We start from the raw sequence: 14,161 nt of genomic DNA, 5'->3' as shown, positions 1-14,161 counted from the left end.
ATATTGATCAAAATAATTCATATAGTGTAAAATCAACCTCTCATATTTCACGTTTTCATACACAACTACTGTTCCCTAACTATTGTCTTCATCTTCAACCACAAGGGGGCACAAGACATGGCTGTGTGGTCTTGACTTTCGTTGATTAACCTGGTTCCATCTTCCGCTGAACCTAGCTGGAATTCAAAGGTAGTCACCATCCTTGCAAGGACTTGCTTCATCTCCATATAAGCAAAGGCTTTACCTACACAGTTGAATGGCCCCACACTAAATGGAATGAAAGCTTTCGGGTTATGGGTTTCGAAAGGTTTGATCCAGCGGAATGGATTCCAGGTATTTGGGTCGGCGAAGTTCTCGGGACCTAATAAAATTAATGACTCGTTGGGATATATGAATAAAGACGACAAATATGGATTGGCTAAACTTACTATGTTGAATAGTCCAGGTCGGACAGCTGACGGTGGTATTACCAGGGATATATGTACCTTCAATGTAGAGGCCCTCTGGAGGAACCAAGCGTGGTAAACCAGATGGAACGGCTGGATGAACTCGGAGGGTCTCATTAATGACGCTTTCCAGCAACGGAAGATCTTGAATTGCTTCAAAGGTCAACTTGGTAGCATCTGCATGATTCTCAATTTCCCTGCGAAGAGCGAGTTGGATTTCTGGATTGATCGCAAGATGATACATGCAGAAGGTCAAGGCAGAAAGAGTCGTGTCACCAGCGGCAATCTGCAGCATCATGGTATCCTCGATTTCTTCTTCGGGAGTCAAGGTTTTTTTGCCTCGGAACACATAAGACAACACATCCGGGGACTCTATCTTGGCAGCCTTGCGCTCGGTAAGACTAAGTGTTGCGAAGCTTCTAAGACCCTGCATCGGGACTGGCAAGCCGGGAAGACTGCTTATAATTCTAACTAGCCATGGAAGTGGCGATAGCAGCACTCCTGTTGACAGAAATTTCTCTACCTCCAAAAGCCCTTGGTGAATCATGCCAGAATCTAGACATCCATATGATTTGCTGTATCCCAAATCGCCCACCATATCGAATACAAAACACTTCAACCAGTGATTGATAAGAACGCCTCTCTCATCTTTCCCGTCTGCTTTGGCGATACAGTCGATCATCAAATCGGTCAGGCGATATACCTTGGGGAGATATTCCACACATCCTTAACGGGCTAGTCAGCTTCTAGAGAATATTTTAAATCAGATGTTTTTGTTTCATGTCGTATGTACATACTTTTGGCGCTCAAGGCCTTGTCCCACGCTGGTCTGCGAGCTCGATGTTTCGTGAATTCCGCCTCAAGCTGTAGACTTTTTGCATCCCGCAAGCCGTAAAATGTATTTGACTTCTCGCACTTGGTACCAGGGCCATAAATAATCGCAACAGCTTCCTGGCTATTGATCGACAAGTAATTGGGTGCTGATTAAGATACATTAAATAAGTATGCAGGCCCGAAGCATCAATGTGGATATACTTACCTATCCGTACTAATTTTCCATATTGACGGTGTAGCTCATCGTGGAGTTGGTACCTCTGCTCTCCCATCGCAAGCCTATTAACTCCCCACCATGTTGTTAATCGTGCCATGCTAGGACCAGGGAATGGCTTCAATGGATGAAAAAATAGTCGATAGACAGAGATGCTGGCAAAGAGTGGTGCGTAGAAGGCTGCATTGGCAAGCCAAAGAAAGATCCCTGACTTGATAGGATCACTGCGAATGGACAAAAGCAGCCATAGCCCAAATTGGACATATAGATATGGCATGAAGCCTATCCCTACCAAGCGGTCGACGTTCCGATGACGAATAAAGAACATATGAGAAGCGAGACCCAGGAGGGCGAGGGAAAGGAATATCTGAGCATCTGTCGGACCTCCTGTAAGAAGATTACTCATCTGCAAAGAGAAGAAACTCATTGTAACTTAGTATATTTCTTTCCGATCTGCTTTTTCGTTTTCCTCTTTCTTTTCAAAGGCTCCAGGGCTTCAAATAAGTGAACACGAATATATTTTCAGGAGAACTTCAAGTTGAACGTGACACTTCGCACCCCCCACTTTTGTGCATGTACTTTTGTACTACGACTAGTCCCAATTAGGGTAAGCATGAAGCCTTGGAGGCACTGCTAGTACTAGTAAGCCTCAGATACCGTAGGCTTTGAAAACATGTATTACTACTCGATTGGTAACTTGATCCATTTCTTTTGTGACAAAAAGTTTTAAGGTAGTGCCCGTTCCCCTCAGAAAGTATAGTTTGAGCTTGAGCACAGACATGATCAAGATGCGTAATATTACTTGCGAAAGAAACTTTAAGACCATGTAGTCTCGGGTTGTCTGAATACATTTGCGACAATTGGACCGAGTGAGTGAAAATGGGAAATGAAATCGCCAGGTTAGGGCACGCCACGGAGAGAAAGAGAAATTTTGCCGAAGGGCTTGTTGGAGCTGAACCGCTGCGGGGAGGAAATTTGAAAAAGAGGGGAAATAATAAAGATACCTGTATTAGACATGTAAGGAATCCGAAAGTATCATAAATGCAGCAAGGAGAATCTATGGTATAGCTACAGAGAAGCAAATCTATGAGGGGAGAGTCAGAGGTGCGATTTCCTCAAATTATAGGCCCATGGCAGGATACTGATACGGTAGTCACTGACTCTATTCGCGCTCTGCTGAACCCGATTAACTATATACTCAAATAACGTCGGGAAAAAAAGAACGTTTCGCGAAATGATCTCGTACTAGTAGTAGTATTGGTCTTACCGCCACCATCAAGGAGTCTAGACTACTGCCCGCTTCTGTCCTGCCATGTTAGAGTCACTTGCTGTCGGTTGATTCGCCACGGATTTTCTCCTCTGTCTTCCAATTCTTGCAATCTGACAACCTCCAGCTTCCACTTTCCCTAAATTTCAAGAATGGATAAGCATGATAATCAAATGGCAGTGGAACCTTGATAAATTGACATACTCCTTGGCGTCTCGCCATTTGGCGCGGATATCTCTCTGAGTCCCGATTGTAGAACCAGCCCTGCGCATACGCCAAAACCTCGCAGCGCTCTGGCCGGAAAGACATGCGCTGGCCAGTGGGCTGGGGGAGATTTACGAGAATATTTCTATGGGTTGCGAGTCTAATTAGCTGCAATTCGGTCTTCAGGTCAGGGAAACCGGGAATGGAAGTCTCACTGAACAAGATGCTGCGTTTCATCATATGGCTCGTGGATTTGATTGAGCCGTTGAGCCCAAGCCTCACTAGACATAAATTCAGGAGAGAAGCCCAAGACTGAATGGTAATCAAGGTAAATTTCAGGCGTGTAGACAGATTCTATTGTTGATGCAGTTGTACAGGTATCGAAGAGGTGCCCCTAAAGTATGTTTTAGTCATTTCTCTAATAAATTTTAAGGTCGGACTTCATACTGTTCGGACAACCGTGTCATAAATATTGGCTTTGTCCAAAAGGTAAGTTTGCACATTATAAGGATTGGTTGAGACGGTCGCCATATTAAATTTCGTCAATGCGTTTGGGATGAGGGCCAATGGTTGTTGCTTCTACCACAAGAAAATGTAGAATACTGTGACCCCATTTATACTCTTCGATCTTCTGGATTTGTCAACTGTCAGAAATCATACTTGAAGCTCCCCGATAAATTTCGGCCCATGGGTGGCATTCTCCTACTGAGCAGGCTCCGCGATCTACAGGCTGCGCTAAGAGGTCCGGACTTAGGGAAATCGGATTTACGAGTTGATTAAAATCCTTCCGATCGCAGATACGTAGCTAGCTATACCTGGGCCACAAGCACTGGCCAATTTACACATTATGCTACAATGGAGATGGAGTGTGAACAATTAATTTGCCTTTTTCTGTCATATTGCTTCGCTCTCTTCCCAGCAGAAGAGCTGCAAAAAAAAAAGAAAAAAGGAAACAGAAACAGAAAACGAAAACGAAAGCCTAAAGTCACGATATGAAGGGATCTATAAGCGGAGTCTGATTCAGCCATAGCGCCCTCACTCATTCAAAGGCCACTTTTGTAGATAATCACGCGTGTAATCATCTGGCTCCCAAGTAAGATGATCCCTTGTCTCATTTCCTTGAGCCTCATCTTTACACAATCATCCATCTGCTCCTTCTCATCAGCTGTCAATATACCAAGCCTCTCTTTCCAGACATCGGAAGGATCCGAGGATGTCCGTCCAAATCCTCGCTGGTCAATCTTCATCCAATATCCAATCGAAAGCAAAATTGTTCCTTTAATGTAAAGACGCAATGAGGATCTTAGTTGGAGTAAATATGTACATTTATACTGTTCAGAAGAAAGAGAGACAAATACGGTCGGGTCATGATTATTGTCCGTGTGTGTCCCTTATCCGATATGATGGAAGTTGACAATTTCAAGGTTTCGCAATTTTGGTTGTGAAACATGCCCAAGGAAGGATATTATTCAACCGAGATGGCACGATAGACACTTGTATCTTGGATTGACACTTTCTACAAACGGCATGTTAAGTGCGACGGCGATTATCGGCTTTGGGCTCGGAGCACGCGGAGCTCGGATTTAGAGCCAGCACAATCTGGATTATAAAGAACACGATCATATACAGAAATAGTGACTGAATTTGAAACTGGTATATATGCGGGAGCAGAAAAGTCTCCAAATAGCGTGATCGAGCCAATTTTTAACTATTTTCTATTTTTCTGTCTTACAATGGCGATCCACTCGGAGCCCGAGGAAGGGCTCGCATCAGATACAAACACGACAATACAGTCTACCAAAGAGGAACTTGACCAAAAATACCACGAAGATCTTTTGGCTAAACTATTGACAAAGCATGGAGTGAGTTTAAAGTCCAATACACTCAGAATAATGTTCTTGAATATTAATGGAAGACAGAGCACATGGGATAGACCTCGAGACCCACGAAATCCCTATGACTGGTCTTCAGCTCGCAAGATGACGGTCGCAATAATTGTTTCCCTGGGTCAACTTGTTACTATTATGACGACAAGTATAATAGCCCCATCTTTATCGTCAATTGCCAAAGATCTGAACATGGGTTCCTCCGAGATGCAGATAACGTTTTCTATCTTTCTTCTAGGACTTGCATTTGCCCCGTTCCTCATCGCTGCACTCTCTGAAATGTACGGCCGCAAAGGAGTATGGATTTTTGCAACGTATGGTACATTCTTTGGAGTTCGGTCTGTCCCATTGGGCATCTGAAGGCGCTAATGGTTATTGGGCGTTTCATGGCTGGATCTGGGACTAGCGTTGGGGTCACGGTATGATATGAATCTTTGGGAAAAACGCAGCATTTTCCTTGGCAATAATACAGAGCTAACAATCAAAATTGACTTCAAAGCTTACATCTTCTGTACTCACAGATATGTACCGGGCAGAGCACCGAGGAAAGTCACTCGCCATCGCAACCTTCTTCCCGTATCTAGGCCCGGCAATAGGACCTATACTGGGTGGCGTTATCTCCCAAAATTTAAGGTGGGAGTGGTCCTTTTGGATTCTCTCACTCTTCGAGGGTGCAATTACTTTGATTGGTATCTTATTTTTCACTGAATGCTATACACCTGCCCTTCTCCGGCGCAAAGCCTTGGCCCAGCGGAAGGATGCTTTATTGCTAAGACACAGCCTGTGGGGAATAAACTTCTACAGGGACCTGTTCATTCAAATGAAGCCTCATATTCTACGACCAATACAGCTCATGGTGAATAGACCAGTCGTTCAAGTTGTCTCTTTAATTATAGCTCTGAACTTTGGAATATATTGCTTAATGTTATAGACTTACGCCAGTTTATGGATCGATCGATACAATGAGAGCGAAACAATAAGCAGCCTCAACTATATTGCCTTCGCAATTGGAACAACAATTGCAACCCAAGCTGGGGGACCGACGATGGATTGGATATACCGAAAACTTCGTGAAAAGAACGAAGGCAAAACAAGTCCTGAGTTTCGGGCCCCTTTTCTTGCACCCGGTGTCATATTAGTTCCCGTTGGCTTATTTTGGTATGGCTGGTCTGCTGAGAAAGCTACGTCATGGGTGCTTGTTGATGCTGGAGCCGTGATTTATACATGTGGGAGTTTTGTACTTGCACAAGGAATGTTAGCATATCTGCTTGATGAAGTTGAACATGCGGCGTCTGCGAATGCGGCCGGTCGAATGCTATCAAACATCTGTGGCTTCGCCTTCCCGATCTTTGCACCGCAGATGTATGATAAGCTGGGATATGGATGGGGAAATAGTTTGCTGGCGTTTGTGTTCATTGCTCTTGGAGTACCCACGCCATTTCTGCTATGGATCTGGGGGTCAAAGCTGAGAGCATTGGGCAAGAAGTTGTGAATTTGACCATATTAGCAGTCGGTTCTTTCTAGTACACAGTATATAGTCCACGGTTGGAGCCATATCTTTTCCAGCTTTATTATGACAGAGAAAGGGGCGGCACCCTAGCCACCTTCACTTAGACTTTAAATATACAAAGGGCATTTGAATTATTCGGAAGTTGATTCTATAGTTCTCCGTTCATTTCTATATATATTATTCGCGAAGTATCTTAAATATCATGATCAGACCTTGCCGAGTAGACCATTTGGGAGAGCTTAAATCGCTGGGCAAAAGATGTTTATCTCCGTTTGCGATAAGGGCCTCTGCAAGTGTGCACTTTCCTGCTTTAACAAACCCGAGCCGTTGATAGAGTTTTACCGTGACCTGGTTCTCTGGTTTGACCATAAGACGTACTTGCACAGCCTGAGGGCATTTTTGATAATTTTGGAGGTAGTCGAGGGCCTCCCGACACAAATTTGTACCCAGCCCATTGCCACGATGTTCAGACAGTGTGAACAAACTTAGCATCTGCCAACGTTCCTCCTCCTCATCTAACTTTTGTACCGGTTGCCCAGATTCAACAGGCAATGTGAAGTCCTGCGCGGATACGGGGCCACGAAGCGTAAGCTGACCAATCCATTCTGTGGTATCTGATCGAGTTGGGCTGTTATGATGGAGTGTTGCAGCACAAATGAAAGTCTCGCGCCCGGGAGCCGTTAAGCGTGACATCCATTCAGATTCTGGTAATGCAGATTCAGTCTCATATGTTGAAGCGAATGAGCCGGGAGATGCCTGGAGGGCTTTTAGACGAAGACCTCGGTATTTCTGAACGGAGTCGTGAATTGCGTCTAACTTTGAGACCCGAAAGTATGAATATATGTAGTTGGTTGTCATGATTCAAATGCTGTATGAGACCGATGATAATTCAAATGGTTGAATTTCCGAAATTATAAATGAAGTAGTCCTTACTTTAACTTCGTTTGGTCTTGAACTTGAAGTAGAGGATCGGTGGTACGCTACGGCCAGCCTGAAAAATGCCGGCGCGGTTGCAGTCGGCGAACTCCACTTGTTTACGGCAAACTTAAAATTAGCCGAAGTTTTAATTTGTGTCCTAATTCGCGGCACATCAGAGAAGGAATATAAAGTGCAGACGTACATTCGACAGTCGAACTTGCTCCTTCGATGCTAAGGATATGCGCTCTGAAGGTTCAAGGTTCTCAACATCAGGAGATTCTCTCCGGATCGATGGGTCAGCGGTAGTGAAATCTCAGAAGAGATCGGTTGCGTAAGAAAACCGTTATCACACATGGGGTTTATTGATACTAACGCACGCCAGCTGCTACCGATGCCATTCGCAAAAAATAAAGTGTTCTGGAGGGAAGCCATGTTCGCGATGCCGACAAGCTGGCTATGCTGCTCAATGCAGTTACGCCAATCGTGACCGCAAGGTTCGAATTGATGAAAGGTGCGATTTTCATCTCTCGGGAGATATGATAGGAAGACAATTCGCTGAAAACTCATAAAAGCTACCTGGAGCAGCTTGTTCAAGACAGCCAGGAGCTTCATGCCAGAAGAGAAAATGACCACCAAGCAGGATCAATTGAGCCGAGTGTGAATTCTTACTCGAGGCCTTCCAAGCCTACAAACTCGATTCCAGCACCTAATCTGGTTGATAAAGAAGTATGGTTTCAAACAAAAGATTCATCTCTTCCAGTTTATATCAACGAAGCTGCTTGTATCGCCTTTGCCACGCGTTTATGCCAATGCCTCAGACCAAGTGATTCACCAGGACTTTATGCTTCACAGCGCAATTATATACATGATTCAAAGCTGGCATCCCAGGCTGAAATAGACACACAATGGCCGACCCTTATTTACGCCCAACTACTCATCAAAACAGCCCTTGGTCACATCAACCCAGGATTTCACTTGGTTCTGAGAAAAGAAACACTAGATGGTTTGAAAACCATTTATCAGAATGGAAGCTTCGATGATGCGAGCATCAAGTGCAAATATTTTGCCCTTTTTGCTATAGGACAGGTTTACTCTGCCCCTCATATCTCTCCAGATTCATCAATGGTTCCTGGAACAAGTTACTTTGTCCGAGCCTTGGATTTACTCCGAATCATTCCAGAACGGCCTAGCATGATTCATATTGAGAGTTTGCTTCTTTTGGTACGCGAAGAACAATATTCATCTAGTCTACACCCTTCCATCGCCATGTACATGCTAATATCCTACAGGCATACTTTTGCCAGTTTCTCAATAGATTCAATTCAGCCTATCTTCTTATAGGCAATGCACTGAGGCTGGGTTTAAGTCTTGGGCTAAATATCAACATGCCTAACAGCCAAAACTTGAGCCCTGTAGAACGTGAGCATCGTATCAGAATATGGTGGTCAATCTATATCCTCGATCGCTATTGGGGCTCAAAGTCGGGATTCCCTATTCAAATCCATGATGATGATATCCATGTCGATTTTCCATCAGTTTTCACATTTAAAGATTACGGCGAACAATTTTCAGAAGTTACATATCAAATTGCGGCGATAGAGCTGGCAAAGATTACTGGGTGCATGATGAAAGAGATTTACACCCAGAAGAAATCGAGCGAAAACTTCCTGAAGCGTGAGCAACGAATCTTGATTTATTTACAACAGTGGATCAACTCTCTTCCAGAATCCCTAAGGATCTTTACCGATAAAGCGAATTCAAAACATATAGTACTTTTACACTTACAATTCAACTATGTAAGTGGAAATCTCCAGACAAACGTGCTCACCATTCTAATCCTTTGAAGTGCGTCGTGTTGGCGATCAGGCCTGTGCTGCTCAAGTTTCTGAATCAGCACCAAAAGCATCAGTCTGTCATGCATCTAGATGAAGAGTCCAAACGTATATTGATGACATTGAGCCAGGCATGTATTAACGCTGCACGATATTCGTTAAGACTATGTTTAAAAGAATGGACAAGTGGATCACTCGTCATATTTGGGTACGCTTTCCCGGCATTTCTATTTTCATCGGGACTAGTCTTGGCTATAGCAAGTCTCTTGCCTATGGGCCATAACAATGATTTGGCAGCATTTGAGACATCCATGGAGATGCTTAAAGTTCTCAATGATTCCAATAACATAGCTGCGAAGGATCTGTACGAACACAGTTTGCGAGTTCAGCGATGCATCAACAACAGAGAATCTCTGAAAGATATACCTGAACCCAATAATATTGATGAACCCAGAGATGTAGCTTCATCGTTTCAAGAAACAACACACCGTGAGGCATTGGGCCCGGAGAGGAGTGGGCTCCAACCCTGCCTGGACGATGTTTCACAGATGTTGTCTCCCACCTTTGACTTCCAGCACTGCGAATTCACGACAGAAATGGTTCTTCAGAGCTCTATGATGCAGGACTTCTTGAGCAGGCCCCCTGCAGACATGGGATTACTAGATTTGCCAGAGATACCAAATGAGTTTGATGCGGCATTTTTATGGCTTGATTATGATGCATCGGCTAATTAATGGAAACCTCCTACCATACTACGACAAGTGAATAAATGGCGTCATCAATTGCGACAAGCAGCTTGTGGGGCGGCTTATATCCAACAGTACTTAATAGCGCGTTCATGTTGCCGTCGGCACGATGGATGCAGATCTGGTCTGGCCGTGAATGAGATGTGCTCGACAGCTGGCTTGCATCTGGTTCGGTAGTCTCGTTCCCACTCAAGGAATTCGTATGATTGCTGAACTGGATTCCATCGCCGGGGCCGAGCTCGTCACGTGCTGCTGCATAGTTGGGCAATTATATCATGGACATGTTCTTCCACTCCAAAATTATCATACGTTTCGAGATCTTGCTCACTGCTGAGTGTCTTGCGGGCGAATCGACGGCCAAGTCCTTAAAGTGGAAGAGCTTCTGATAAGCCCAGAAGCCAAGCCAGGCACTCTCCCATGTGGCTGCTCATGATCAGATGTTTGCTAGACTAGCTTGCGCTCACGGAAACACCAGTCGATTCGGTAAATCTGATACTCTAATCAGAAGAGCCGGGATTCATTTCGTGATCACCTTCAGGACCCGATATCTCTTAAGTCACGCTGCGGAGCAATCTGAATCTGTTACATCTTCTCTCTTCTATTAGCCATACTATTCAATCTGGACATTGCGTGTCATTACATATAGTTACGGCGTTATTTTCTATAACTATCGATAAGAGAAGCCTTTGTTTTATGATCTTACACAGGCGAACCCCTTCGGGTGAGGAAATCATTGATTGACAAGGCTTAGGAAGCCGGCGTGGATCTGGGGTCGGCTCACGAAACACCTCGTAAGGCATTTTCAACACTCAATATCAGACAGTCCACCGCCAGGGCAGGCTGTTTTCTTTCTCTTCGTAGAAAGCAACGAACTGTCCCGCGTGAGGGCCATATGCCTCACCCACGCTAGTACTTATTGGGATAAACCCGCGAGCTCTAATTCCAAGTTTAAAGGATTCTCGCGCTATACTCCTTTAAGAAAAACCCGCGAGATGTATGAATCGACGGCTTTTGGGATACCTAAAGCCCTGCAAAGTCCGTGAGTAGGTACAGCCAGGTCAGGAATAATGAATATAAAAAGAATGGTTGACTCCAATTTTCAATCATTTCATTACAACCTTGGAATCAATATTTCTACTTCAGAATCAACAAGTCTGTAGTCTGTATACTTGCATCTGCATTTACATCGCAACTGCCCTTCTCCCTTCTTCAGTTCTTACTTGCCTCCAAACACTTCAAATCCATCTCTTGGGTCCGCTTGAACTGCATACTTCTATCAGTCACCAGCACGATGTACGGAATTCCACTGCCGCCCTCTCTCCAAAAGTCAGTCGACGAGACCAAAGTCGAGTACTCCCAGGTTGGCTCCTCTGGCCTGCGAGTTTCTTTGCCTATATTGGGCGCATTATCGTTCGGCACACCGCAGCCAGTGGCACCTTGGCTCCTCAATGAAGCAGCCTCCATGGAAGTCTTGAAGGCCGCCTATGATTGTGGGATCAATACCTGGGACACCTCCAACGTGTATTCCAATGGTGAGAGTGAAGAGATCATCAGAAAATTTATCCAGAAGTTCAACATCCCGCGCCAAAAGGTCGTGATCATGACCAAATGTGGATTCCATGTGGGCGAAGAGAAAAACGTTATCGGTGCCGCGTTTGCGGACCAGATGAACCAGTCTAAGGATTATACCAATCAAGGAGGTGAGCGTCAAATATTTCTTACTACAGGAAAATACCCATGCTAATAACTTCAGGGTTGACCCGGTCCGGTATCTTCTATCAAGTTGAACAATCACTGGCCCGTCTCGGAACCACGTACATCGACCTGTTGCAAATCCAGCGTTATGATCCTCTCACTCCACCAGAAGAGACAATGAAGGCGTTACATGACCTGGTTCAAGCAGGAAAGGTCCGTTATATCGGCGCGAGCTCCATGTGGGCCACACAATTTGCTCAGCTACAATTCCTTGCTGAGCAACAGGGCTGGACAAAGTTCATCAGCATGCAAAACTACTACAATCTCTGCTATCGCGAAGAAGAACGGGAGATGAATCGTTACTGTAAAGAAACTGGCGTCGGCCTTATCCCTTGGTCGCCCCTTTTTGCTGGACGATTGGGACGCCCCGTCGAAGACGAAAGTTCAACTCGATCCAAGCGCCCATCTTATCACCATTCGTCTATGACTGAAGGCGACAAGGCTATAATCCGTCGCGTTGAAACTGTGGCCAACCAAAAGGGGTGGAATATGAGCCATGTCGCTCTGGTATGGCTCACGAGTAAAGGGACTATTCCAATTGTTGGTTGCACTTCAGTTGATAGGGTGGAAGACATGGGTGGTCTAAAAGGGAAAACACTGACAGACGAAGAGGTGAAGTACCTTGAGGAGCCATATGAAGCCAGACCGGTAGCTGGTCATTTTTAGGGTGATTTATTTATGATAAATACCCAGTCTCTACTCTGGACATTAATATAACCATTAGTTGGATACACTCCTGATTTCTTCCCATTTAATTACCGTATAATTAATTGTTCATTTCTAGCTACAATCTTGAATTGTAGAGCAAAAGAGAGAAAAGAAGAAATCACTTCTGTTTTAGTTGAAATTAATTCTTTCAAAAGGCCGTGGTCATTTTCGGAATTGCACCCAGTATATTTGTCCCCAAAGCGGCAGATATAAGCTGGATCTTTTCTCCTATCCACTGTTTTTGTTCCGTTGGTGCAAAACTAGTGCTGACAGCCAGTGTTAATGGCCAAGCTAACAAAGTAGCTGTCATTGGTGTTAGCTCATTATGGAACAGCTTCAAATCACCCGCGCCCTTGTCTTTACCCGCTACGAGAAAGAATGCAATACTGCAGCACATATCAGAGACCAATGACTCAATTTTAGACATTTGTTCTTGGACCCTGGCAGCCAATGTTTGATCCTCGGGCAATATCGCAGACATTGTGAGCAGAACCCGTATGAAAGTGCTGCTAGCAATCATATGGGCAGCACGGTATCGATTCCAGATAGTCGCGTGCTCCATTGTCGAGTATATATGATAATAGTCTCCATATATAGCGTTGCGCGAATTAAGATTACCAGTATCTTTGAACTCAATGACCGAAAACTTCCACTGGTCGGGAACTGAAAGGACCCAATCTTCAAAGGCAAATTGTAGCTCTTTGGCTTCTGTGATAAGAGCATCCAGTTGTTCAATGTGAGACTCCGTGTTTTCTAGTTGAAACCCCAAATACTGAGATCGAACATGGGCCAGTTGGACGTATAGATGATCAAGCATTGCGACCGGGTCTTCGGTATCAATTGCTTGGTTTTGGAGCCACTCGGGGACTGGAGTTCCTCGAATAATACAAGATCGTGTCTAGTAAGTTATGTCAGTTGATATCACCTAGCAAAACACAATTTGATATACTGACAACTGGTCGTCGAACTACTCGATCTATATAAGAATCCGAACACCATCCTTTCTGATCTCGAAGCTGTATTAGTCCCGTAGTGCCGTTGCAGTGGCCAGTGTTAGGTATCAAGGATTTCCCTTCAGAGTACAAAGCGGAAAGAGTCCCTTGTCCTTTGTCCGGGTGCATAATATTCTGCGTCGGGTTAGCATGAGACTGGCAGGTAAGTCTTTCATCCTGAGTATGGTCGTACATCGTAGATAGCCATTAACAAGGTAGCAATGAGTAAAGGATCAATCATTTCACTCGATAGATTCATAATCTCCGAGCGCATCCTCTTAATGCTTTTGCCATAAATGACACCAGCATCTTTAAGCGCCTCACTTGAACGCACAGCCCTTCCAAACTTCGCCAATGCAAAGGCCGAAACAGCCAATCGAAGTATTGAATCCTTCCGAGAGTCCTCCCAAAAACGGAGTGCACAGGCGCCATACTCGCTTTGTATTTCTTGCAAATCCCCGGGCCATGAAGTGAAGTTCGCTACCCAGTAGTTCAATGCATAGACTTCCAGTGGCAATGAAGGCAGGGTAATAAGCGGAATTGACTGATGAGACTGTACAATCTGCAAACACTGGTTGTCGCAGCGTGCGCGTGGGCGGCGCGGCTTTCCCTCTGCAAATGCATTCTCACTTCTGAAAGGCCAATCTTCTGTTTGGTCAGATTGCCAGGCGCATTTCCTATTAGCTTTGTGGCAGCGATTGCAGTCAGGTCGTGCGGAATCACACTATGTAAAGGAAATTAGTTTATTAGTGCCATTGGAGTGATGATTCAGTACCTTCACACGTCGCTTTTTACATGTCATACAAGCAGGGCTTGGAAAAACCATGTTCTCTGCACTGTGCAGTGGGG

At 44.8% G+C, this 14,161-nt stretch overlaps 7 protein-coding genes across 7 annotated transcripts; 3 read left to right on the top strand and 4 right to left on the bottom strand.

The window, feature by feature from the left end:
- Positions 1-65: 65 nt before the first annotated feature.
- Positions 66-879, bottom strand: N7478_005171 (uncharacterized protein; the record flags this gene model as incomplete). Its single annotated transcript, XM_056921385.1, has 2 exons — positions 66-361; positions 429-879. The coding sequence occupies 2 exons, from the start codon at positions 877-879 to the stop codon at positions 66-68; spliced, it is 747 nt and encodes a 248-aa protein (XP_056779422.1).
- A 302-nt stretch (positions 880-1,181) lies between these two features.
- N7478_005170 (uncharacterized protein) lies at positions 1,182-1,921 on the bottom strand (the record flags this gene model as incomplete). The annotated part of the gene is made up of 2 exons (XM_056921384.1): positions 1,182-1,426; positions 1,486-1,921. The coding sequence occupies 2 exons, from the start codon at positions 1,919-1,921 to the stop codon at positions 1,182-1,184; spliced, it is 681 nt and encodes a 226-aa protein (XP_056779421.1).
- A 3,298-nt stretch (positions 1,922-5,219) lies between these two features.
- N7478_005169 (uncharacterized protein) lies at positions 5,220-6,343 on the top strand (the record flags this gene model as incomplete). Its single annotated transcript, XM_056921383.1, has 3 exons — positions 5,220-5,270; positions 5,351-5,707; positions 5,783-6,343. 3 exons carry the CDS (start codon positions 5,220-5,222, stop codon positions 6,341-6,343), a joined length of 969 nt encoding a protein of 322 aa, XP_056779420.1.
- Positions 6,344-6,538: 195 nt separating this feature from the next.
- On the bottom strand, positions 6,539-7,219 carry N7478_005168 (GNAT family N-acetyltransferase; the record flags this gene model as incomplete). The annotated part of the gene is made up of 1 exon (XM_056921382.1): positions 6,539-7,219. One exon carries the CDS (start codon positions 7,217-7,219, stop codon positions 6,539-6,541), a length of 681 nt encoding a protein of 226 aa, XP_056779419.1.
- A 1,445-nt stretch (positions 7,220-8,664) lies between these two features.
- On the top strand, positions 8,665-9,845 carry N7478_005167 (fungal specific transcription factor domain-containing protein; the record flags this gene model as incomplete). Its single annotated transcript, XM_056921381.1, has 2 exons — positions 8,665-9,075; positions 9,126-9,845. 2 exons carry the CDS (start codon positions 8,665-8,667, stop codon positions 9,843-9,845), a joined length of 1,131 nt encoding a protein of 376 aa, XP_056779418.1.
- A 1,303-nt stretch (positions 9,846-11,148) lies between these two features.
- N7478_005166 (aldo/keto reductase) lies at positions 11,149-12,278 on the top strand (the record flags this gene model as incomplete). The annotated part of the gene is made up of 2 exons (XM_056921380.1): positions 11,149-11,557; positions 11,611-12,278. The coding sequence occupies 2 exons, from the start codon at positions 11,149-11,151 to the stop codon at positions 12,276-12,278; spliced, it is 1,077 nt and encodes a 358-aa protein (XP_056779417.1).
- A 190-nt stretch (positions 12,279-12,468) lies between these two features.
- N7478_005165 (Zn(II)2Cys6 transcription factor domain-containing protein) lies at positions 12,469-14,138 on the bottom strand (the record flags this gene model as incomplete). Its single annotated transcript, XM_056921379.1, has 3 exons — positions 12,469-13,218; positions 13,506-14,036; positions 14,088-14,138. The coding sequence occupies 3 exons, from the start codon at positions 14,136-14,138 to the stop codon at positions 12,469-12,471; spliced, it is 1,332 nt and encodes a 443-aa protein (XP_056779416.1).
- Between the last annotated feature and the right edge of the window lie 23 nt (positions 14,139-14,161).

This window comes from Penicillium angulare (assembly GCF_028827245.1).
Source record: "Penicillium angulare strain IBT 27051 chromosome Unknown utg000004l_segment0_segment0, whole genome shotgun sequence".
In the NCBI taxonomy this organism is placed as follows: domain Eukaryota; kingdom Fungi; phylum Ascomycota; class Eurotiomycetes; order Eurotiales; family Aspergillaceae; genus Penicillium; species Penicillium angulare.
This window is presented reverse-complemented; position numbering and strand designations above follow the sequence as displayed.